Genomic DNA, 24,363 nt, shown 5'->3' on the forward strand with positions numbered 1-24,363 from the left:
TTCATTTCACACTTCATTTGTCCACAGTACTTTAGTTTGCACATTGGAAGTACTGCTCTCCAAACTTGGGCACTTGCTCCTGATATAATTCTTCCTAGGCAGCAGAGTTGGCCATTATCTAACCAGAGGTGCCTGTAACACTGAGGCAGGAAAGACTGCATAAGCCTGGCTGCACAGCAAGACTGATTTAAACCAGTGGTATTTACCTCCTTACGGTAAATACCAAAACTGCACTAGGGCTCTGTGACCCAAAAAATTATGACCAACTCCCATGTTCTCTAAACTGCCAAAATCAGAAAAATAAAATTTATTTATGGTAATCTTGTAAACCAGAGTTTATCTTCACACAGAAGTGCCTAGGTGACAGTAAGTATCCAGAAAACATTAACTCAGTTTGGTTTAGGATGCCAGCAAAACAAAGATACCACATACATAGGAAGAACACCTTATTTATTCCACTCAGTATCAATGAATTGTACATTTTCTCCCAGCTGACAGGAAGGAAGAATGCCCCACTTCTCCAGCCAATCTAGATGGCAAAAGAAAATTAATGACAAAACAAATATTTAATAGACTACTTAGGCCCTCTTCATCCTAAGTTGGCAAGTCACTGTCTGATAAATCAGTACCACCTTTCCCTTAGATGTACAGACAAAATCCTCATGTGATAAATGAGAGTGGTGAAGAAGACTAAAAGAAAGGTGGGGATGTGTTTGTTTGCTTTGCACATTGTCAAATTGGGTCTTCCAGCATTACTTCATTAGCACTGAAGTTTGAGGCTTCTAAACAAGATTTTTACTTCAGGAAGAAAATATGCAATACAAAACCTGAATACAATACAAAAACCTAAAAACAATAAATACCCATTCAGTAACACTTCCTCAACAACTTCCAACAGAAGGAAGAAAGGTTGTTCTTAGCGCATATTTCATGCAATTAAAAAATTAAAGCATTTGTAAATTCAAGTAGAACAGCCAACATACTGCAAAAGGAAAAGCCCAGTGGAAAAAGTGCCACTCTTCATAAGCAAACATTTTGGGTTATTTTTTCTCTTTCTACTGCTGCTGAATAAGTAGAACTCTGCAAAACCAAACCAGTTTTACTCATTTCTTAGTATAATCATTGAATCACAGAATCAGGCTATATTTGAGAAAAAAAAAACATAATGAATCATGATTACGTACCTCTGGCTTTTGACAGGATCATAGTACACTTTGGCTAAACCATTTCCAGTACCAACCATGATCTGGTTCAGCTTGGGATGCCAAAGACAACGCACAACACTCTGAAAATAGAGTAGGATATTGACAGTTAGTTGGTCATTCATCTGGATCTTAGAATTAATATTCACATTGTCAAAGAGAGCACCACACTCTAGCAGGACCAAGCTTAAGCATATGAATAAGCATGTGAATATTTGAATGAGTAACTCGAGAGTAGAATACAATGTAAAAGGAGTGACAACACCAGCATGTAGGCAGGGACGGAAGTAAAAACTGATGACAGTATGATAACCAGTGGTTTCTACAGATTATCTGCTGCCAGGATCTTCATGGGCACAATGAAAATGGAAAGTTAAAGAGGGATTTGAAGGAGAACAATTAAGTGCTTCAGATAAGATATAGCGATTCAGGCCCTCATGACTTTTGTACTCTTATTTTTGATTCTTAATTCTTCCACTTCATTCATCACTTTATCTGTTTTGTCCCTTCTTGTCATACACTGCTGACCTTTTCCCTTGCTGACTGCAGAAACAGAAGAGATGCTGATTTTCACTCTTGCTTCTTTCTTCCCCACAACACTAAGAACTTGGCATTTGAAGCCTCACAGTACGTCTCACAGTACTGTCACCCTTCTGGTCAGCACTGAAACTCATTTTCAGACATTAAGAGTATTGTTCTACATGTGACTGTGAATCTCCATGTGAGTACTGTTCTCAGTCTGATTCAGCAAGACAGCACAGAAATTCTAAGACTCAAACGTCTGACTCCAGAGAGCCGAAGTGGACACAATCTGCCACAAAGAACAACACATCTCATCAAAAACACAAAAGAAAGTATCTGTTTTTGACAGACACTAATGCCTTAAATGGATGTTGTCCAAGGCTGAAGTTGGTTTGTGCCACTTATGTAACAAATGTATCCAGAGCTAGCAAGATGCATTATCTTGTTAGTATTTCATGGAACAATGCTCCCTTTTCTAGCCTTCCCTTTCTTCTCCCTCCAACTTCCCAGTGCATGTTCCATACTATTTCTGCTTTGGTCCAGCCTCCATTTCTTTGATGCTAGGAGACACATAACATTAGAAATATCAAAAAAATTCTGAAGCCCATTCAGCCATCATGAATCAGAACTTCATTTTACCACAACATGATGCATGACACTCTCCTAAGCTGTTTTTTTCTACTTTGTATTGTCTTTTAGGAAAAAAAACTGAGTGAAATGAAGTTTCATTAATCAAACAGCCATTTTTTACAAGGCTCTCCAGCAAAGCATCCTCCTACATACAACATTACACTTTCCCATTTACTTACAGGTACAAATAAACCTGGTTTGCTTATTACAAGACAACTACAGAATAACATTTTTAGAGGTAAACCTGAAGTACACAATACAGAGATGCTAATAAATTTTTGGATTTAAGTAAGAGTCTTACATATTGTTATGTAATGCTCAAAATGCTAAAGTAACTCTAAAACACTAGAACTAGTAACAAATACTGAAGGTCAAAGGTGGGTGGCCTTTTCTTTTATTAATATTTATTGCATGTGGTTAGCCAGCCTTTTTAAACTCTGTAGTTAATGTGGTTCTCCACTTTCTTCTGTCAAGTAAATGTATTTTATAGCATGGTAGTGGATACCAGCCAACAAAAACAAGCATGAGACAGTGTGGCTCAGCACTGATGGGGTTTGCTGAGTTTCTAACTTGTCAAACATGCACAGCACACTTAAAACCACCATGGCACATGTTACAGAGCAGGCAAAAGAAACTGCCATTAAATGTAGTCCTATAAATCTTTCAAAACCATAAAACATTCCCAGAATATAATCTGTTAAAAACTGAACGAAGTCAAGTTCTGAACATGCAAGTAATTTTATCAATCCACTGGTATATAAACATACTTTATAAGAAATAATAAAAACTACTTCTGTGGTTTTTATATTATTTTAGAAACTGAACATTCTTCAAAAATACCAAAATACTGAATCCTTGAACTGTATCCTAAAAAAATTTTCCAATCATTTAATCCTAAAGAAGTCAAAATTCTAACTAACTGTACAACAAATGGATGATTGTAGGCTAGGTCTGAATACTGGCAAGGAAGGGTAAGGAGAATCTTTATCACACAAAAATAATTAACACTTAAAGAGCATTTATTCTTTGATGCCTCTAACTTCTCAATTGCTTCCACCTAGAATAACTCAGGTAGACATCTTTATCACTGGAAATGCTAAACATCAAATTCCATCTCAAAGAAGGTCCTACCTCCCAGCTCTCCAGGCAAGTAAGTATCTTAATTGCAGATAAAAAAGTGTTTTCTTGCCTTTGCCTACGTGTGCATGTAGGTAGGTACACACCTACTGATACTAAATTTTTCACAACTCTAGAATGGTTGTGGTTGGAAGAGAGCTCTGGAGATGACTAATTCAACCATCCTTCTCCAAGCATGGTCAGATACTAAAGACAGCTCAGGATATCACCATTTGTTTTTTAATACTTCCCAGGATGGAAATTTGACAGCCTCTTTCAGCAGCCTGTTTCAATGTGCAACCAGCCCTACTATTAAAAAACCTAAAAACCCAACCACAAACCACAAAAAAAATTTCTTTCATTTAAAACAAGAAAAACCTATGTAGATTCTGAAAGCAAAAAAATGTCAGGTCATGGCTTAGCAAATGGAAAATGTCTTACAACAAAGAAGAATAATAAAATGCAGAATATATCATCACATAAGCATCTTCAACATTTGAAAATAAGATTTCTGTGACAGCTGAATGTTTTGGACACTATGCTTTTGGAGCATGAAGTGCTGGAAGCCTGTCATAAAAAATCCTGAAAATAATTTTTCCATAGACCGACATGGCCAGCTTTGTGATTACAAGAAAATTATAAAAGATAATTACTAGTAACAATTTAAAAGTTGTTTTGTACTTTTGCTATGGCAAAAGCATTAAGTTCTTCAAATTAAATCAATCTGAAAAGCCTTTGGCAATGTCTATTGCATATACAAACACAGTAGCTTGCATTGGGAAATACTGGGAAAACATTGTGAAAGCACTTTTGTGAAGACAGACAAGGAAAATATTAAAAATATTACCCAAAAGAGAAACACTGCAAATTTACCTTCTTGATTCTCACTGTGAAAGAGATTAGAACAGATTCAGTGGGTGTCATTGTCTGAAGGCAGTTCTGGGGTGGTTCCCAAATAGTCTTACCCCTATCAGTCTGTTCTCACCTCTGTATTTCCCTTTGAGTCATGTAAACAGAGCTGTTGCTGCAGGTAAACATTAAACAACACCAAATAATTTTACTGTCAGGTTATCCATCTAGGTGAGCTCACTAGGCAACTACACATACAGCTTTTCTGGTACTGAGCAAGTACTAGTGCTTTGACAAGAGTTAACAGCCGTGTCTCTAAATGAGAAACTGAAGCCTCATTTTCTGTAACACAGAATGGGACACTTATTCTGGCCTAGGAATACAGCCCTGTGTTTAACACGCACAGTGAAGAGTAACTGAGGCAGATCTGTCAGCAAGCAAAAGCTAATTATCTCAACTGAAACTTTCCAGAGCACTTGGGCAACACCCTGACAGGAGTAAACAATGCAGAGAGGGCATTTTACAAGGTCAGCAAGAAAAGATTTAAATGATTTGTGGCACAGGAGTGGAAAATTTACCCCCTAAGATGAAACTATGAAGCTGGTACAGTCATGAAACTACAGACTGATGTCAAGGACTGGAAGAATTTTCCTGGAACTTTGCTTATAAAGATGGTTTGAGACTGCAGCAGGAAAGACAAAATTCAGTTCCCTGGACCACACTTCAGATAAAAACACTCAGTTTTAGAGTGTGGATAGAACTGATCCAGGATGGGAAGCGCAGTCTCAGAGGGGTGTCAGTACAGGTCATGAAGGAAAGAAAGGTTAATAATTTCTAGTAAGAGGGACTATGAATGGTTAGAGATCACACATTGGCACTGATTATCTGGATTGTGAAAAGCTTCGGAAAGGATGTGCTGTGATAAAATATATAAAGAAAAAAACATAAATGCATTAATTAATACTGCATAGTGCAGCAAGTATTCCTAGTTCCTGTGAATTACAGAGTACATACAGTCTTCACATAAATGTAACATCTTAGACCTAAAAGATTTTTCTGCAGCATTTCAGAGCCTGAGCAGTCACTTAATCTTACTAGTATCTTTTGAATCTACCAAAATGGTTGCTCATAATGAGGTTGCTCAAAATAACATGCACATAAATAAAGAATGTCTCTTGAAAGCATTATTCACCTCTATCCTCTTTCACTCTGCTGCAAAAAATTAAGGGAAGATTCAGGTTTCTGTCCATCAGTGCCTTCTTGAGTTCCTATACTAACATTTTATATGTCCGTGAGTTGATCTTGTACAAAAGCATTGAATTGTTTTTTATTTGGTGCATTTCAGCTGAGATCCAACAAAATCTCACTGAGTTTTTATGTAAACAAGACCCATGATAACAGTTAATCTTTTTCTGTTAGCAAAATTTTATAAAACAGACATGTATGTGTGTACACCTATGGAGGTCATAATTGCAACAAGACTGGCATGATAATGATTTCACCATTTTCCAAAAAACTGCAAGAACTTTCATATTTTGGACATAAATAGGAATCACCATACACTTCCAGAGCACTTAGGTCAACAGGACTATATTCTCTCCTTGCTACTGCAAAATGAAAAGTAAATTAGAGGGGCCATATTTTACAATGATGTTTAACTTCTTTTCCCTCCTTCAGGAGGACTTAGCGCTTCTCAGTCAGGCACTGTTTGCTTTGGAAACTACCCTTTCTCCCTACAGACAGTTAAGTTTTAAGGTTAAGTACTATGCAGTTATCTTTGAAAATGAACATTTCATGTAAAATGTATTTTCAGATAATGCATGATAATGTATCAGCTTTTCAAGTTCAATACTAAATCTTCTCCTGCCATGCAGAGAAGAGGAAAGAAAAACACATTTCCCTGTCAGTTATGCACTCTTGGAATAAACATTTTCCATTTTTCTTTCTTTTCACTTCAGGTACATACTTTCAATCCTCTCTGGTTGTTCTTGACTTTCAACTGGCTTATACATTTGCTCCAAAACACCAGATATGACTAATCAGGTAAGAGCAGCTATCAGACTTTTAGGCAAAGTTCACTGAATTATTGTCTCCTCCCATGGCTATTAGTGCAAACTATTTAAATGAAAACACTGACAACAAATCTGCTTTGCAGACTGCATCTATCTACTTCCATCCCTACATGAAACTACCCTGAGAAACTGGAAATCTCTACTGAATGATTCTGACGTACAGCTAATATTCATATTTACCCTGGTTGAATGTGCAGCCAACATTCCACCTGTAAACAGGGAAAATCAAAAATGATCTTCCAAATAGCCACTAGAAAAAGATACTGCTAATTTCAGATAAATACTGAAAATGGAAAGGAAACATGCTAATCCCAGGTTTTCACACATCTCTAACCTATGAAGCAAGAATTCATGAACATTTGATGTTTCTTTTAAAGTGTTACACTTTATATGTAAAGTTCAGTAATTCCATGGTGAAGTCGCTGATGTTTTGACAGTTGTTGGGAAATCAGGTGCAAGTAAGAGAGCGTAGGCTTTGCTCTCTCAGCTAGCACAAGCCTTTCACAGACTGGCAGGCTTTTCTCCTGTGAATTGTCTGCAGTCAGAAATTCTTAAATCAACAGAAATGAATGCAAAAGTAACCCATTATCTCCTACTTTGCTATTGGCAAGGTCAGAAAATGAGAGATTAAATGTTCCAGCGCTTTAATAGAAGACAATAAACACCCACAGAGGGAAGTAAAGAGTTTAGGTGGGACTTGTTTCATCAAACTTAACATGCCTACACTTTTAATCTTTGGAGATCTATTCTTTAAATATCTACCAACGTCTCCCTTTAAAGTTAACAGAGAGAAATAAGCATTTTACAGTGGACTTCAGCTAACCTATTTGAGAGATCTATTTTAGGATGGGATAAAATCACAGTCTGAATATGTTTATTTTTCTCTGTTATAGATTAGAAAAGGAGCCTAGGATGACTGGATCAGCTGTAGACATCTGTATTTGGTCAGGTGAATCCCTACAGCCTACAGCGGCCAAAATAGCTGTAAAAGAAAAACAGAAAACTAATGAGGATCTATATTACAGCATGTTGGGCTACTTTGATGAAACTACACAGCTCAAGATAAAGAATCCTGGTACCCATACTGAATACTCCTAGTGCAGAAAGAATACACCAGATATAAACTTCTAAAACTGCCCAACAAATCTTGAAAACCCTAACTTCAAAGATCAGGTGTAGCTCTGGAGATACTTAAAAATGGAATAGGGGTTAAACAGAAAAAAACTCTGTATCTGCCCTTATTGCTTACCCCTTTCCTAACCTACAATCAAATAATTCCTCAGAATCTTGAAGTTATACAATAAAAAAGTGAAAGCAAGAGCTGCTGACCTAAGAAAATCTTTTTGGTCAGGAGAATAAAAACTTAAACAAACCTTCTCTCTTTCCCACATGAAAGCTTTGCTTCAGTGGCTGTGACGGTATGTGATGGCTCTGTTTGAAAAGCACTGCTTGGATTCGCTGCACTTGGCTGTCCAGGTAGTCAGACAAGGGACATGTCGGCAGGGAAGATAGCAAACATGTAAAATAACATTCTGACTGTGGTCGTTGATTCTGTAAGGACAGGTGATCCCAGCAGTTTCTAAGTGGGGCTTTTCTGACTGAACTGAGTATTTATCTTAAATGTAATCACTACAAATTCCAGTCTTTCTGAAAAAAGCCTTGTCTGTCAACATCAGTGCAAGTATGCATGCAACTAGTTTATTTAGCACATCTATTCTGTCCCTTCTCCTATAAATCAGTCCTACATACTTACAATGAAAAACCACTTGCAGTATCTTTTGCGCTTGCAGCACAGGAGCTCAAAACTTAATAAATAACACTACTTAGGAAGCTTATAATAAATCACCTTCCAAATTAACATCATCTGTTACCTAAGCTTATATTATATTTGTATTTGAGAGGGGTAAGCAATTTCAAACTTGGGCTGGATAGAGGGATGAAATCTCAGTGTGGCCTTTCAGCTTTATAGTTCTAGGACTTGTACCTTAAGTCTTTCTGACTTTAACAATATGTCTCCCCATAAGAGAAGGGAAATGTAAGAAGCTACACCTCTATTTAATACAGTTTTGATGTCTTTGAATAAAACATCAAATCTTTAGATGTTATCTGCTGAAGACAGCTTCCCACTACCACAAGATTGTTCCCCATTCCTGTTTGGTTACTACCGCTTTTAAACAACTATTGTAATTAGAAAAGATTAAAGCAGGGGCTCTCAAGCTTTGCCATTTTACAATAAAGGTGTGGAACTATTTAGAAACTTCAGATATTTAGACTGCTGTGCAGTGGATACAAATCTAGGCTTTGTACAAACTTTTACAGACATGTTTTACGCGGCTCACATTTTTCATGAACCAAAAAAAAAACTCTGCCATGTTTTATTTTATATATCCCTGCAACAATGCATACACTACTTAAGAGAGGAAAATGAATCAAAATATACAAAAAATCTCATGATGAGGAAAGATCCATATGCATTCTAACTTAGAAGCAGTAGAGAAGAGCTGTCTCAAAGATCTCAATGCTTTAAGAAAACACTTCTCACACATACTCCATGAAGTTCAGAAACAGGCCCTTAAGGACTTTTAAGCAAGTGTTTCAACACATTTTCACTCATGTTAAAAAATAATTTCTCCCCAGCTCTAAGCAATTAGAATTTAAAGGAAAAATTAAAAAAAAAAAATCAGAAACTTGAAATTCTAATCTGTAGATAATAGCAGTTTTATCTGCAGAAATACAGTAATTTCTATACAATAATCAAAGATCATTGATAATGATGCCAATTCCTACTGCACACTCTGTAAACTCTTTCCACTGGTGTCTTGGAGCAGAGTGGTGATACAACCGCCATCTACCTGGCTTGCCATGCTGCTCCACCTAGAAACAGCTGGTCAGCCTCCTGGAAGTGCCAGAAGAGGGGATAAAACTGTGTAACTCTTATAAAACTGCTGAGTTTTAAATAATAATAAAAAAGTTAAATAACATTTAGAAGTATGCCATTTTCAAATATCTGCCAAGCTGAAAAACAAATGCTTCCATCTTTTTTCTCCTTTTGAGCAAAAATACAGTTAACACATGTTCATACAATGTGTGCTCTGATTTATAAAAAGGCTGCTCACATAATAGAAATGTACTAATATTATATTTAAAAATATACTGTAAACCCCAATTGCAAAAATCTTCACATTCATGATTCCCCTGGAGCTCTTCCAAGGAAAAGAGCCAACTGCAATAAATAAGATGGGAAGTTAGGGAGTATCTACAATGTAGTGACCTGCTATCATCAGATTTAAAATACTATTGATAATACAGTAGTGGAGGAAAGAATACTAATGTTTTTCACTTGTGAAACATGACTTAGAAAATGTGTGGAAATATTCAATAGAAAATGGACTAGAAATGGATAAAACTTACAATTTTATATGTAGAAACCAGAAATACCCTAAAAATTTTTTCAGAGGCCATTATTTTAAAGATGGATTTCAATACAGAAAACATGGATACCAATGCTGCACCACTCAACTTCCAAGGTACAGCTAAAAAATATATTTTCACAAGAGCATGGAGCCACTTATTTTCCTCTTCTGATGAATAAAAAAGTAACTTAATCAAAGTGGCAACCTGTTTCCCCTGTAACTGCAATTGTCAGGAATTTTCGAACACTTGGTCTGTTAAAATTACAGCCACACTTTCATCTCCATATATCATAAAACTAAGGGAGACAACCTTCATGTGCACTCCCACTGTTACAGGGACAAAACCCTCACAGTTTTTTACTCTGCATACCTCAAACCTCTAGTGACATAGTGACATCCCCCCTAAAACAAAGTACACGCTGCTCCAGGATACACAAAGGGAAGGACCACATTGTGTTTATATATATATGGAAGCAGAAAATAAAAACTGACAGGTTACCACACTATAAAAGAAAACACATTCCTGTGATTCACCTCTTATACTAGCGGGTGGTTTTGTTCACTTTAAAAAACACATAAATTTACTGGGCCTTAAATATTGTATTAACTTATTTGTTGTGGAAAATATGGATTTTCCTTAAAAATAAAACAAATGGCTTAAAAAAAAAAAACAAAAAAAAAAAAAAACACCAAAACAGAAGTTGCATGATGATCTCTTCCAGAAGTTAAAAGAATTTATTTTTCTTAAATAAAGGAAAGCTTTAAATCTCAGTGAAATGGGCCACAGTGGAAAAGCCCTTTACTATATTTCTGCACCTTATAAATAGTAAATGGTATTATTTAAAGTCAAGGAAAGAAATACTGCAATCCTATATCAACCAAGCAAAACGGATGCTGGAAGGTTCATATTCCTTATTCCTTCTTTCCTTTTCGCTCTTTCATCTAAAAGGAAGCTTTATTTATAGCTTGTCTCAGAAGACCTTCCTGAAACATCCCTTAGAGGTATTTTCAGAAGTATTTAATAATTTAACTTTTGCTTACATTTGAGAAACTAAGAAAATATTGAAGAATCCTCCTAACAGAAATAGGTTTCCCAGTACAACCATAAATCTATAGTTTTGGATTATTGCTTATTTACAAAATTCTGTGGGATATTTTAAAAAATTGCACATCTCATTTTGTCATGTACACAAACTCATAATCTTGGCTCATTTTTAAATTAAATTATTACTTCAATTTGCATTAAAAATCAGCAATCCCTGTAACTATACAACTTCCTTTTTTTTTCTCCTTTCTCAGTGCCCATTCTTGCTTGGCAGTAATGGAGTGTAATACTTGTCCCTTCCATATGGGGAAAATGAGTACTGCTGCCAAGATCAATCTTGTCTGTAATAAGGATAACTACCGGGTGATCTGTTGGAAGTAGACAAATGAATGACAGACATGTGAGAGTGATTCAAGTGCCTATCCACAGCTATTTAAACTAAACTGACATTGGGGGAAATCTTGTGTACCCATTTATTTTTCTATACACTAGGTATTTATAACTGGTTCCCATGAAGTGGTTGCATAACCAAAGCAAGAATTAGGAATAAACCCTTCCTGCCCTTCATCTTGGCAGTGAAATCTCCCTTCCCTTCCAGACTGCATATCCCAAAGATGAGACCTCATTCCACAGCAGCTATAGGTCTTCCTGCCTCTCACACTACCTGACGGTAAGAAAGGGAAACAGCCTCTGAGTTTCTGGACATAAGCTCTGTACTCCCATATTCTGGCAGTATTGTTTCCTGCCATCTGTTTAAGTTTCCTTATCCATGTAAACAGAGTGATGAAAGGTTATGTGTGTAATTAGAGGTATTTCAGATTAAATAAGCCTCTAATGCTCAAATTGAGAAAGTTCAATAAACTTATTTTATTGTGAACATTTGATAAGAGAGCGGAAGAACCTTTCATAAATAATACTATCAAGATAGAAGAGAAAGAGAAGAAGTATGAAAAGGCTGCACATTCATAACAGGATATTTTCAAGTTTCATTAAAAAGAGGGAATTCTGTAAAGTTTAGTAAACATGACCCTTGCCATAGTACAAAGCCCTCAAAATCTCCAATTTTACCTTTACACACCAAGCCAGAGCAAGGCTGGGGCACTGCACACAGAGCATCAGCTTTCTTAGAGTGGCAGAGGCAGGAGCTCCAGCCCTGATGTAATTTTGATGTAACCTGCAGGAAGTAAAGGACCCTGCCATAACCTGCAGCACAGGTGATTTCTCTCCTTGATAAACTCAAGGGAAAAAAATTTCACTAAGTGGTATTACCTGCAAAATTCCTTTATCTGCATCAAGATATCTCGAAACCAGCAGTCACTGGAAGCAGAAAGGATGGTCAGACAAGAACCAATAATTTTGTCTTTGTCTTGTTCACACCTCCTCCAACTACTGGCCAGAGACAGAGCTGGTGGTCTCCAGGTCTTTTGACATTAGTTTTCTTCAAAAAGCATTGCTATTCATCTAAGAAGCTTAAATTCTACAAAAGTCCCAGTGCCTACATGGTGGGATGGCATGCAGGAGTGGACACAACAACACGGCTGTTTAAGCACAGATTGTGGCTGAGAAACAAAAAAAAAACCAAAACACTAATACAAGAGGAAAAAAGCAAATTAATATTCTGTACCCAGCCACAACAGCAGAAACTAATCAGACTGTTAGCCCATTAGTAAAACCACAAGGTTTCACTCCAGCAGCTCTTAAACAGTAATGGATTTTCCCATGAAAACTTGAAAGAAAAGGTGAAAAAAGGTTTGTGTGGTATGATGGAAAGGAATGCCAGACACAGCTTTGGTCAAACATTCCCATTAAATATTTTCTCATTACCCACTAGTTCACTCACAGGCCAATTTCACTGGCTATTTACCAAGGAGGTTTAAGATAATGTTTACTGCTCTTTACTACTTTTCAATTTCCTAGGCTCGCTGGCATTTCCCTTAAAAAATCTTTGTGAAATTAAAAAAGTGACACATGAATAGTTTATACTTTGTCTTATACTGAGAAAATCTCCGCAAATTTTCTGTTATTCTGATTATATATATTCTACCACTAAGCTGCTATACAATTGCCTTCAAAAAGTTACGAAAGATGCCTTTTTTGTTTAGCAATATGGACTAAATCTCACTGAAATCACTGAAATTATTTCATTAGAAATGAGAGCAGATCAGACTCTTTGCAGAGACAGACACTGGTGCATTTGTGCTTTTATTACACATATAGCATAGCATAACTTCAACTCTGCAATGTCTAAAAAAACCCAAAACAGAAGGAGTAAAATGACATATTTCAGCCCTAGGTAATGTGGAAAATGTAAAGAAGTATGACACTTAGTTGCAGAATACAAACTGAAATCTTGGATAACATTATGTGTTTATCTTTAATTACCCTAATGCTAAATGCTAACTGCTATTTTTGAGACTATAACGAAAAAAAAGGAAACTAGGAAAGCAGCCGGTAGAAAGAAAGTAATTACTGCACTGCTGAAAAAAATGTTTTGATAAACTACACACAAGATATTAATCTCCCAGTTTACAGATCAATGATCTTTCCAACAAATAGCATTTACTGCTTACAAAACATAAAAGCCAGCTTCTTGAACATTCATTTGCTTTTAGCATGCCTTTATGCGTTTATATTTAATCAAACATAGTAATTTGAGAATAACAAGTAAAGAACACTAATGAAAAAGCCAAAAGATACAAACAGTAGAAAGACCTTGAAAAAATATACTGTTTTTATTTTGTAAGACCGCTTAAAGGAATTTTTCTTCTTTTAGATTCAGATGATATGCTAAACTGTTTTCCTTAGATGTGTAGAGTTAAAGTTGTAAGCTAGACAGACTTCTTGTACAGGTATTGGCAGTGCTGACTCACTGAAAATTATGTCATAAGATCAGTATTTTTCTAAATTCTTCACCTATTAGTTCCATTATTTTCATTTCCACTATATGCAAAGCAGACGTATGACAGTCTTAAATTTTATAACTACAAATGAAGAAAACCAGCAGCACTAAAACTCTATAGACCAAAGTGATTTACTACAGTCTTAAAAAGTACCATATAAATATCAGCACCTATATAAATTTATAGTATAAAATTATGAACCTGCTTAGACTTGTACACATACTTAAAATTTTACTATATTAGTGGCCCCAATTAAGTTGTTTTATTGACTGTTTCTTACTGTTGGGTCTCCGTTTCATGTCTCCTTTGCATTTTTAAACAAAGAAGAGAAATTTAGCTCTTGATTCTAAGAGAAATGGAGAGCAAAGGGATCTTTTGTGGACTCCCCTGTAGCACGATCTATCTTGGCAGGTAAACAGACCCTTTATTTCCAAGACTTAGAGGACAAAGTTACCAAATGAAAACAAAAATTTCTTTGAATGCAAAAAAAAACTGGCAATACTTCTCACTAGTTAAGTGGTTTTGGAGATACAGGATCTACCACTGACAAGCTCCTCCCTCTTGCAGCCTTAGAGCTTTACTGAAGTTTCTGCACACTGTTACTGACATGACCACTACTAAAAGGAGATGCCATCATAAACACCCCCAAACACTCAGGTCTAAGGAGCTCAAATTCATTGTGAATGGAATTATGAAACTATTTTGTTTCCGGTGCCCACATACAGGAGAGCTCCTACAAAAATCTACTTCTTGCACTTTTTGTTATGTAGTTGTTTTCCTTTTCTCTGTCATGAAGTTTCAGAGGAGATGCTGAGGCATGCATGTTTTCTGTCAGAAAAAGGTTATAAATACTTGGTTATAAGGCTTGTATCAGAAAATAAAAATCCCCTGGAGATTCACACAAGTTTAGCTTGGTTTGTGGTTTGGTATGTTCCACAGGAGAAAAATATAAAAGCCACAATTTCTGCTGTATTTGGATAAATTATTTAGTAGTAAGTAAAACTTCCAAAGTCATATAAAATCCCTTTCTATTTAGATTATATGTTTAAGATGAAAATAGGTGTTCTTCTGTTCTTCTCTGCTAGGAAAAAACATGTGTATTCCTCTTTGGTAAGAATTCAGCATTTTCAATTTCCAAGAAAGCTGCCACCAAAATTATAAAATATAAGAAATCCATCTGTAAGCAGATTTTACCTTGGAATGGACTAATGGAGAAAGCAGGATTTAAAAAGAAAAGAAAATACAAAGGCAGTGATGTATAAACAACATCCAGCAGAAAGGAGGTTTGGTCTGATATGCTAGGAAAGCCTGTTGTGCTTGCTTTAAAAAGGTTCAGAAGGAGAAAATGGTATCCTGAAACAAAGTGACAAAATTGGTAACCAATTTAATCTCCCAGCAACTAAAGGGACATAAGCATACATTGCCATACTTATCAGTGGCACTTCTGGTCTAATTTCATCCACTCCTATGGTGTGTTATCACCCATAAGTTTACTTGTATATCACAAGAGTAAAAGGACCTTTTCATCTATGGTAATGAGATCTTCCCTTCTGTACAAGGGAATAGGTAGTCAGTTCAAGCCACGTATAGATCGTTCTTTATTACAAGTTCACAGCTTCAGGTTTTTATAGTAACTGGTGAGAATGGTGTTTTTTGATGGATTTCTTAATGATGCCTTCTTTTTGCAAAAAATTGCTGCATTTAGACTAGCTAGAAACACATTCTAGAGTAACCACTAATCTGGTCTCATGGACAAAAAGAAGTTTTGGCGCACTAAGTCATTTCATCATAATAACTAGTGAAGTAAGCAACATAAACATCTGTGTATTTTAGGATTTGTGTCTCACTTCACAGATCTAGAAGGGTTCACAGAAATCCTTGAGAAATGCAATGCTAACAACAGAGCAGGGAAGCTCTACTGCTTAAACACCTTGTCCTAGGACTTTTTTTTTAATTTAATTGAAACAGTTATTCAGGTTACTCTAGCCCTAACTCTTAATCATGGAGTAGAAAAATCAGAATAGTGTTAGTAGGTAATGACCTGTATAAGGGAAAAGAAGCATATGAACATGATTTCATTCATATTTTGAAGAGATGATTAAACTAAAATACATACAGCATCTGTAACTTCTATCTCATACAGCTTCTGGAAGGTCTCACGATCAAAGAAAAACAGCTTCCCACTGCCACCACCTTTCTTAACAGAGGTGCCTGTGACAAGGATCTTATCATCTGGACTGAAACAACAATCTGTCCTGTTGAAGAAAACAAAGCATTTCACTGGGCAGATAAATAATTAACATATCAAGAAGTTAGATATAAATTGCACTCCTTAAAACAATCTTTTCTATCTGTTAGTCCTTTCCAGACAAAGCTTGAAAAATTATTTTGTTAGCTGCCATCTATTGCTGTAGTTATCAATTAGAGTTATCAGTTACAATTGTTATTACAGTTGTGCACAAGATGCGCAGAACCGGCAGATTCAATAAAAATTCTCCTCCCAGCAAAATTCTCCTCCACTCAAAAGTCTTGCAAGCTTTTCAATACAAGAAACAAAAGAAAAAAAGTACTTTAAAATCTGGCTGTCATCATTAAGTAAAAAAATGTACTAATCATGAAATCTGGTTTTGCTGATGATACATTCTTCAGTGATGTAAGGTGGTGTGTTTATACATTGGCCAAAAATGTTTTCCTGTTTATTTCTCCTCTGTGTTACAAATTGCAGTTAAGACTGGGCTGTCCATGACTTGCCTTTTTAAGATCTTACTTCAAAATTACAAACTGTCCTTAGGGGATTTGGCTGTATTACAGCTATAGAAATGTAGATCAGACCAATAAACATATTGCAAACAATACTTAGCACTATGCAGTAAAATAAAATCAGTACTTCTGACACTATAACCTGAATTCATATTATGTACCTTCATGTTATATCTACTTTTTCATTCAGCTCTTTTTAAATTAATTATAGACTAAATAAGAATAAGGTTTACATCTATATCTCATTACACACATAAGGGCCTCCTCTTGAAATGTTACTAATCTAATTAGACTTAAGCCATATGAGACTGAAATATCACAAAAATAAGATCTTTTAAAGCAACATGAATCCCTAAAATTGACCAGAATTGTCACTGCACAGTTCTCCTTGTGCAGTCCTCTCTGTACAACTGTGGACCTAGTGACAACTGATGATAAGAACTCCAGCAGAACCCTTTCCCATTCAGCAAAAATACTGCTATTTCTGCTAGTTGGAATAAATTAGAATACTTACATTGGAAAGAAGCTGGGCAGTCCATCTGCTGAATTAAGAGGTTTTTTAAATTGCCTAATATCCCATATCTTTAAAGTATCATCTCCTATGAAACAGAAGAGACAGAGGTTAGCAATAAAGAATTCAAGGCAAGAACTTACACGTCAGAAATTTTGGCTCTTTAATTCAGAGAGGAGAACAAAATTATAAAATAGAAGCATCCAAAATGGGAACAATTTGGAAGTTTCTCCTCAGTAAGCAACTATGACAGTGCAAGGCTGAGAAGCTCAATATGCGGCACTCCAGTATACCAAAAACTTCTCCTCGATGGCTCTGTTCTATTGTGGTAATCCCTCCTATCAAGAACCACTATTCACAGTGGAATCAGATTCCTCAATCACTAATTTATTCTGTGTTTGTGAGCATTGATGTTTTGCTTCTAGGAGCAAATTTAACTTTCAAGATATCTAAAGAAATTAAAAATGTTGCCATGAATGGTCTAGATCAAAAACTAAACAAGTTTTATATGTGTGGTTTTTACCTTTCCTGAAAAAGCAATCAGGAAGAACATGAAAAGCACATAAAAGTCTTCCCCCTTCTTTAGCAGGCAACAAACTGCTATCTCAGTATGGAGAAGAGGCTCTGGAATCAGTCAGAAATCCTCAGGGAAGGGAGCGAAGGGAAGCAAGTGAAACCACACTTGCTGTAACGAAAACTTTTCACCACACTACCTTTAGCTATAAATGCAAAAATCAAGGTTACAAAAAGAGATTTGTAGCAATTTTCATCCGTGTTTGATAAACATGGTGTGACTGTAGGCCAGTAAAAGTCAGGCTGTTTATCCCTTTTTGAAAAGTTATGACATATTAACAAAATGAGAACTGGGGTAAAAAAGGAGATTAGTTAGTTATTCTCAGAGACATCTACATCTCTGCTCTAATAGTCCTTCTGAAACACACATTTCCAGCATGAGATGAGCTACAGAATTTGAGCTTTGAAGTACCTCACTCAAGCACCTAGACACATCCAAGCATTTGACAGCAGTGTCTCAGCACTTTCAAGGGTAAAAAGAAGGACACTTAAGCAACAATTCTCTTTAAAAATATCCAGACAAAAAGTTACAAAATCTTTCTGACCTAGGAAGCAAGATCTGCTTCCTTCCAAAGTACAAATCTTGCAAGAAAGTAATTTGGTTACCTACAAGTATTTTGTGGATTTGTAGCCTTTGAGCTCAAGAGCTCAAAGGAGGCCTTGGAAATAAAATGTTTTTAAATAAGTAACAAAAGAAATCAAGGCCAGCAGTGCCCTTTACAGGGAAAGCAGTAATGTGTGACCTCGTACATCATGTATGTTTATATTAAAGACTAGGATAACTCCTTACTACAAAATATTTTTAAGAAGTAGACAACTTAAATAAATTATGTCTAAAGTAGAGTATATTTATGTTCATTGGGAAGCTAAAGAAATGACAAGAAAGAAAAATGTTGAGTCCCTGTTTTGGGAATATGTGTTTTCTTATTGTTTCCCAGTAGACTCCATCCCAAGGACTTCAAAGCATTTAGTCTTGTAAAATACCCTCCCTTTTCCCTCCCACCTTGCCCCCCCCCAAAAAAAAAAACCACTTGTCATCGAGATGTTATAAAGCACCAGCACTTTAAAAATGTATGCAAAGGACAGCATTTGGCCACTTTGCAAATCTCCTGGATAGGGACAGATCTACGGCTAGCAGCCAAGGCTGTTCTGTTCCTAGTGGAATGAGCCGTGACATGATCTTCAAGCTGTAGTCCTGCCAGTTTTTAGCAGGAGAAATGCAATCAGACATGTAGCTATAGCTCCTTTGCTAGCAAGAAAATATAACAGACTGGTTAAAAAAATTTAGAAGACCCTAGTAGGACTCAAATTTATGGTTGATTTCAAGTCAACATTGTCTTAAACTGAAATAGTTTACAAAATAGAAGATTAAGTATTTGGAGAGGGGAAAATGCTAGTAGAATGACTTGACTTGCTAATGCTATGAAACTTTACCATCATTAAGAATTTGCTCCAATTCATGTGTCCTAATTAAAACTATCAGTGTACAAATGCAAATTGGTTCCTAAATCTAATTTTCATTTTGAGTTAAAATCACTGTCACTAAGATCACAGAGTATTGCCTTTCCTCAGCACCAAGGATTTTTCCCAGCAGGATCCTTCAATCAGTGCTTAGGAGACAGCTTTAACAGAGCTGCAGCACTAGCGATCTGTTTTTAATTACTTTACACATGAACAAAAACAGTTATCCTTAAACAAAAGCATATAAACAGAAGTTGTGCAATTCAGTATGAATATTCCAAATAGTCTACTCAGATCATTCAGTAGTTTTTCTTGACAGCAGACTTCTCCAAAGCCTGGCAGGATTATTTAAAGCTTTTACAGCATTTTTAGTAGCATTTCAAATTCTGGTTTTTGCCATTTTAATAAGGATACCAATAAATAGGCTCAAGACTGACACAATCAGGTCAAGACACTGTTATGCCAATGGTGCAATGGCGCAATGAGCACTGGATTTATCAAGAGGTAACAATTAGGTCCTAGAAAAAGTCTTTGGTGAGCAAAGATAGGCATTTTTCAAATGCTCTTTAGTCAAAATAAGGCCGAAGCACTATAAGAATTTGATCTGATTTTTTTCTTTTCTTTTCAGAAGATACTGACCAGGAAGACAAGCACATGAATGCGAGTAGGCCCAAAAGAAGCAAAAGTGCTGCCAGGAATTCACAAAGCCTACAGTCAGCAGCACTCTATTTAAAAAGAGGGAGTCCTCTGCTGAAAGCAAAACTTGATGACAGAAATTGTTCACAGAGATCAGTGAGGCAAAGAAAGATAGGAAATGGAAATTTTAAAAAAGTTACAGCTTTGGAAACACATAGCATAAGCTTACAAGAATATGTTTATCAACTCTGACCCTTTTTATGAAGGCTTACACTACATATGTGAGAGACAGCTTACAGAACAAGGTACAGGCTTCTGCATTCTGCCTCCTCACAGGAGGAGCTGCAACAACTACACAGAAATCTTTGGAGGCATCAAAGATTGGGACCAAAGCCAAAGATCTCGTGAGGGAAGTCACAAATCAAGGAATCTATACCTACATTTGGAACACTTCTCAGCATCACCTGCATCCATACCAGCCTGATCAAATACTTAAGCGCATCATCCACTCTAAACATATGGAATGAACATACAATATATGGCTAGAAGGATACTAGAAGACTTTCATAATGCCATTTCAGCTCCAAGTGTTGCACTTACCTGACTATGCCTATTAAAACTAGTAAATGTATTTCTGGCATGGTTAGAATGAACACCAGTGTTCAGCTTCTAAGAAGTATTACTTGACAGAAACCCATCTGATTTTTGAAATGCCAGTATTTGGATTTACTATGAAAAGCAGTATGTTATTACACTACACAAAACAGTCACTATATATGCTGCTGCATAACCCTTGAGCTTACATGTTTCTATGTTTTAAACCAATTTCAAAATTAAGAAAGAAATACAAGTACAATGGAAAAAAAAAGACCAACAAAAATATTAGGAGTCAAAAAATATTTTAAAAATTTTTACAGTAAGACCTCAAGTCCAATCCTAATTCTTATCTCTCCCCTGCTAAACAAAGAAAATGTTCCCCAAGTACTACCTTTCATTGTTTCAAGCATGCAGAAATATCACTTTCTTAAGTTTCTGTCAAGGTACTATCTAATATCCAACAAGAATAGTACTGGAAACTTTCATAAGCAGCTCCTTAGGTTTTCATTTTCCCTTGTGCCTGCAGCTGAGCCATGCCTCATCTTCTCATATCCAACACAGATCTACATCAGATGCAGGAAAGTTCATCAGGCTTTCAATGAAAGTTCCCATGCCCCAAACAACTATCCTCACTTTGATCCTCAGCACTTGGCAGGTGTGTTAATCTACGAATGCTGGATCCACATCTGCTTTTGTTGGTACAGATCCAAAGCAATACTCATATTAAAGCACTAACCAAACAAGTCAAAATAAGATATGAATCCTCCTTACTTTCTAGCATAGTGCACACAGAGCTCTTTTTTTCCTCTTAATACACTAGACAAAGGTAGCACTTTTATCCACAATGAGTGGCCAAATTTCCGTGCAGTCTTACATTCTGCAAACAATCAATCAACGTTTTATACAGCTTAGAGCAGAGTGTGGAAGATAAAACCTGAGTAAATGAAAGTCTGTTTAACACAAAACAAAAACTGGAGACAGGTGAGGAAGAGCAGGCAAGTAAAAGTGCCACATGCAATAAAAATAAGAAAAGGTCATTTATGTGGTCTACATTCATAAATGAGAAACAGAAGAGAATTTGCATAAATGGAGGTTTCAAGACAGCACCAGTGAATACCCCTCACTAAATAATAGCCTTGCTGCTATATTTAAGAGCACACCAAGGTTTATCCCTATATTTCCTAAAGTATGTTTACGTGAATTTTTTTGTGGCAATCACCACTGGCAGACAGACACAGCATTTTACTTAGTGCCAAATGGAAAGACACACAGTTCACATATTTTCCAAGCAGGAGAAGATCCACTCACAATATAAGTCTGGTTCAGTAAAGACAAAAAAGCTTGAGAGCTTTTACCTCACCACTATATAACCCATTTGTGAGTGGCAGCAGAACTCTGAACAGCAGCTCAACTCAGTACCCTGAACAGCAGTTACGAAATAACACAAGTGCCATTAGTGTTCAAATGTCTAGGGCCTTCAAGGATAAGACTACAAAGTCCTTACTCTAAAATATGTGTTCTGGGAAACAACATCTGGAATCTCTGAAATGTGGCAAGACTTACAAAGAATCAGTGAAGCCGCACCCAGTATCAGCTGCATTTCACTATACCGACATGAACCAGTCAGACACTCTACCCCCTTCAGGGACAGGGGCACAGGGAGGACACAAAGAAAATGCAAGCTACTTGGCTAGGAAACACATCCACTGCTTCAGAGTTTTTTTAATCTATGAATACCTATATTCTGGTATTTTGTGTATGTAATCTCATTCTATGTACCAAACTGACCAGATGTTCTAAACATATGTTAGGCACAGTGTTAGCCAACATTAATGTATACTGCCTCTCCCTAGGCCTGTTTATTTGGCCTTGGGGCAATGCTAATGCATACACAGAGCTTCTGGTTACAGCTGTTTTCCATCCAGACAGCTTGGCTTGTACGCTTGCACCTGCCTGCAAAATACTGGGCAGACAAATCTCTGCATGAAAAGTTGTCTTCAAAAGACACCATCCTATCCCAATAATGAAGTTAATGAGTCCTCAAATACATCTTTGCCTTCTCAAATCTTGTTCTATTGTCTAAGACTAATTAAAATAAGTTTTATCTGAAGCTTACAACACAAGCCTGTTTTCCCAGTCCTATGGACATTCCAAATTCTTTTGCCATTTAAGTATATTTTTGGAAGGTCAATTCCAGTCATCAACTTTTGATGTTTTTAATACAGATTAGATAAAAATTCTGATTAGGACAAAAAATTATATTGCCTAAGAAAGTTGCATGAGGAATTAATACCTCCAGAGAAGAGATAGTGTTATTGAGAGGCATTTATCTTCCACGGAAGAACTAAGCAACAAAACTGGACTTTTTTTATTTTTAATTAATCTAATGATTTTCTTTCTTTGTATTATTACTGCTAGACAAGAATACAGATCAGAAACTGTGTAATATAATCAGCAAAGTTATCTTAAAATATTTCTTAACTGCTGTAAAATTCTCTTTCAGGAACGTAGTATTGCATGGTGTATCAAATAAAAGTAGTAAACTGTGAAATACTTCATATTTGAATCACTAGTATCTGATTTCACTACCTTATCTCCACCACATACAATTACCTTTAATTATTAACATGATCTATATGGTTTGTTTAATGAACCATTTCATTTTATTAAAAACATCTTACATTCAACATGTCAGGGTTCTTTCAATCACCTACCTCCTCGGCTGGCAAGGACAGTACCATCATAGGAAAATGTCAAACATGAAGTGTCAGTGCCTGAAGCATGGGCTTGCCTGCAGTGGAACTTTGTATGTACCTGTTCGCCAAACAAACAGAGCATTACAAAATAAATTACAATTATGAATCAAATAACAAATTAAACAAATGGGACAAACATAACTTCATAGCGTTTTCTGTGCTCTGCTGCTATTACTTATTCTAAACAGAAATCCCTGCATTTTTAGGAGGTACAGTAGCTAAGTATTTCCAACAGACTTTAAAAAATGTTATATTTGTTTTAGAAGATGCTTTCATAACAAGAGCTTGAAGGCAAAATTTGAATTCTTCACAGATTTAATTATACAGTACAGATTTACATAGCACCAGTGCTCTTGGAAAACTCCCACTAGCACTGAACAAAGGTAGTTATGCCTGGTTAAGATAAAAATACATTCCAAGACAGTTTTCAACACTCCCCTAAGTAGGCTTTTAGTTTCTCAAACTACCAAAATACAATGTACATACTTTGGAAAGGACTTAAAAGGACTGGAAAAATTTACTTTTGCCAAATTTAATCCCTGACAGAATTCATGGTTTACATAATACAATAAAGTTCAGAGAGGCTTGTGTTCTATTTAGGTACAGTAAAATTCAAGTATGGGAATGATGCATGTTTTATTTTAATTATTTCTATTTTTCTGATAATCCTAAAGGAAGGTTGAAATTACCTTCAAGTTCACATTTTGTTCTTGTATGAAGATAATTTCTTAAGTCATTATTTAGTAAAATACCTAAAAATTCTATTAACAGGGAAGGAACCTCAAATTAAATTTAAATGGTCTTGTCAAATCAAACTTCTCCACTTCCCAACCAAAAACAAGAGTCTCAGCTAAGATTCCAAGACCAGAAGTCTTGGAAGGAAACACAGGAAGGGGAAAAGGGAAAAGGCAGAAACAGATAAAAACAGATTTGAGACAGGTGATTCCTTTTTAAATACTTAGGTAAGAAAACTAATTCACATAGTTGTAAAATAAGGCATTTGAGACTTAAAGGTTTCCAGTGCAACTGTATCTAATCTGCCCCTCTGGAAAATGAGGATTAAAACACAGAGGAGAAAATGGCAGATTAGTGACCTTGAAGTCCTTTATTTATGGTAGTGATGAGCAAAACAAAGTTTACGCATATAAGCATATCTTTTCAGATGAGGGGTTGAACAACATGCAGCACAATCAGACCTAGAATACCACCCTGAACAATGAGCAGCTGCTCAGCAATTTTTATCCATACTGTGCATTAAAACAGACGCATTTCTACAGAATACGATAGAGAATGTGATCACGAAATGCAATCACACAGACT

General features: G+C 36.0%; 1 protein-coding gene across 1 annotated transcript in view; it reads right to left on the reverse strand.

Annotated features, from left to right (window-relative positions):
- WDR70 (WD repeat domain 70) overlaps positions 1–24,363 on the reverse strand; it is a 136,990-nt gene that overhangs the window by 13,525 nt on the left and 99,102 nt on the right. Inside the window, exons 11-14 of the mRNA XM_054003062.1 lie at positions 23,002–23,101; positions 17,024–17,108; positions 15,866–16,004; positions 1,185–1,285 (exon numbers count right to left, since the gene is read on the reverse strand). Coding sequence (XP_053859037.1) covers positions 1,185–1,285; positions 15,866–16,004; positions 17,024–17,108; positions 23,002–23,101 — 425 coding nt within the window. The remainder of the gene's footprint in view (positions 1–1,184; positions 1,286–15,865; positions 16,005–17,023; positions 17,109–23,001; positions 23,102–24,363) is intronic.

Source organism: Vidua macroura, chromosome Z (assembly GCF_024509145.1).
Source record: "Vidua macroura isolate BioBank_ID:100142 chromosome Z, ASM2450914v1, whole genome shotgun sequence".
Lineage (NCBI taxonomy): Eukaryota > Metazoa > Chordata > Aves > Passeriformes > Viduidae > Vidua > Vidua macroura.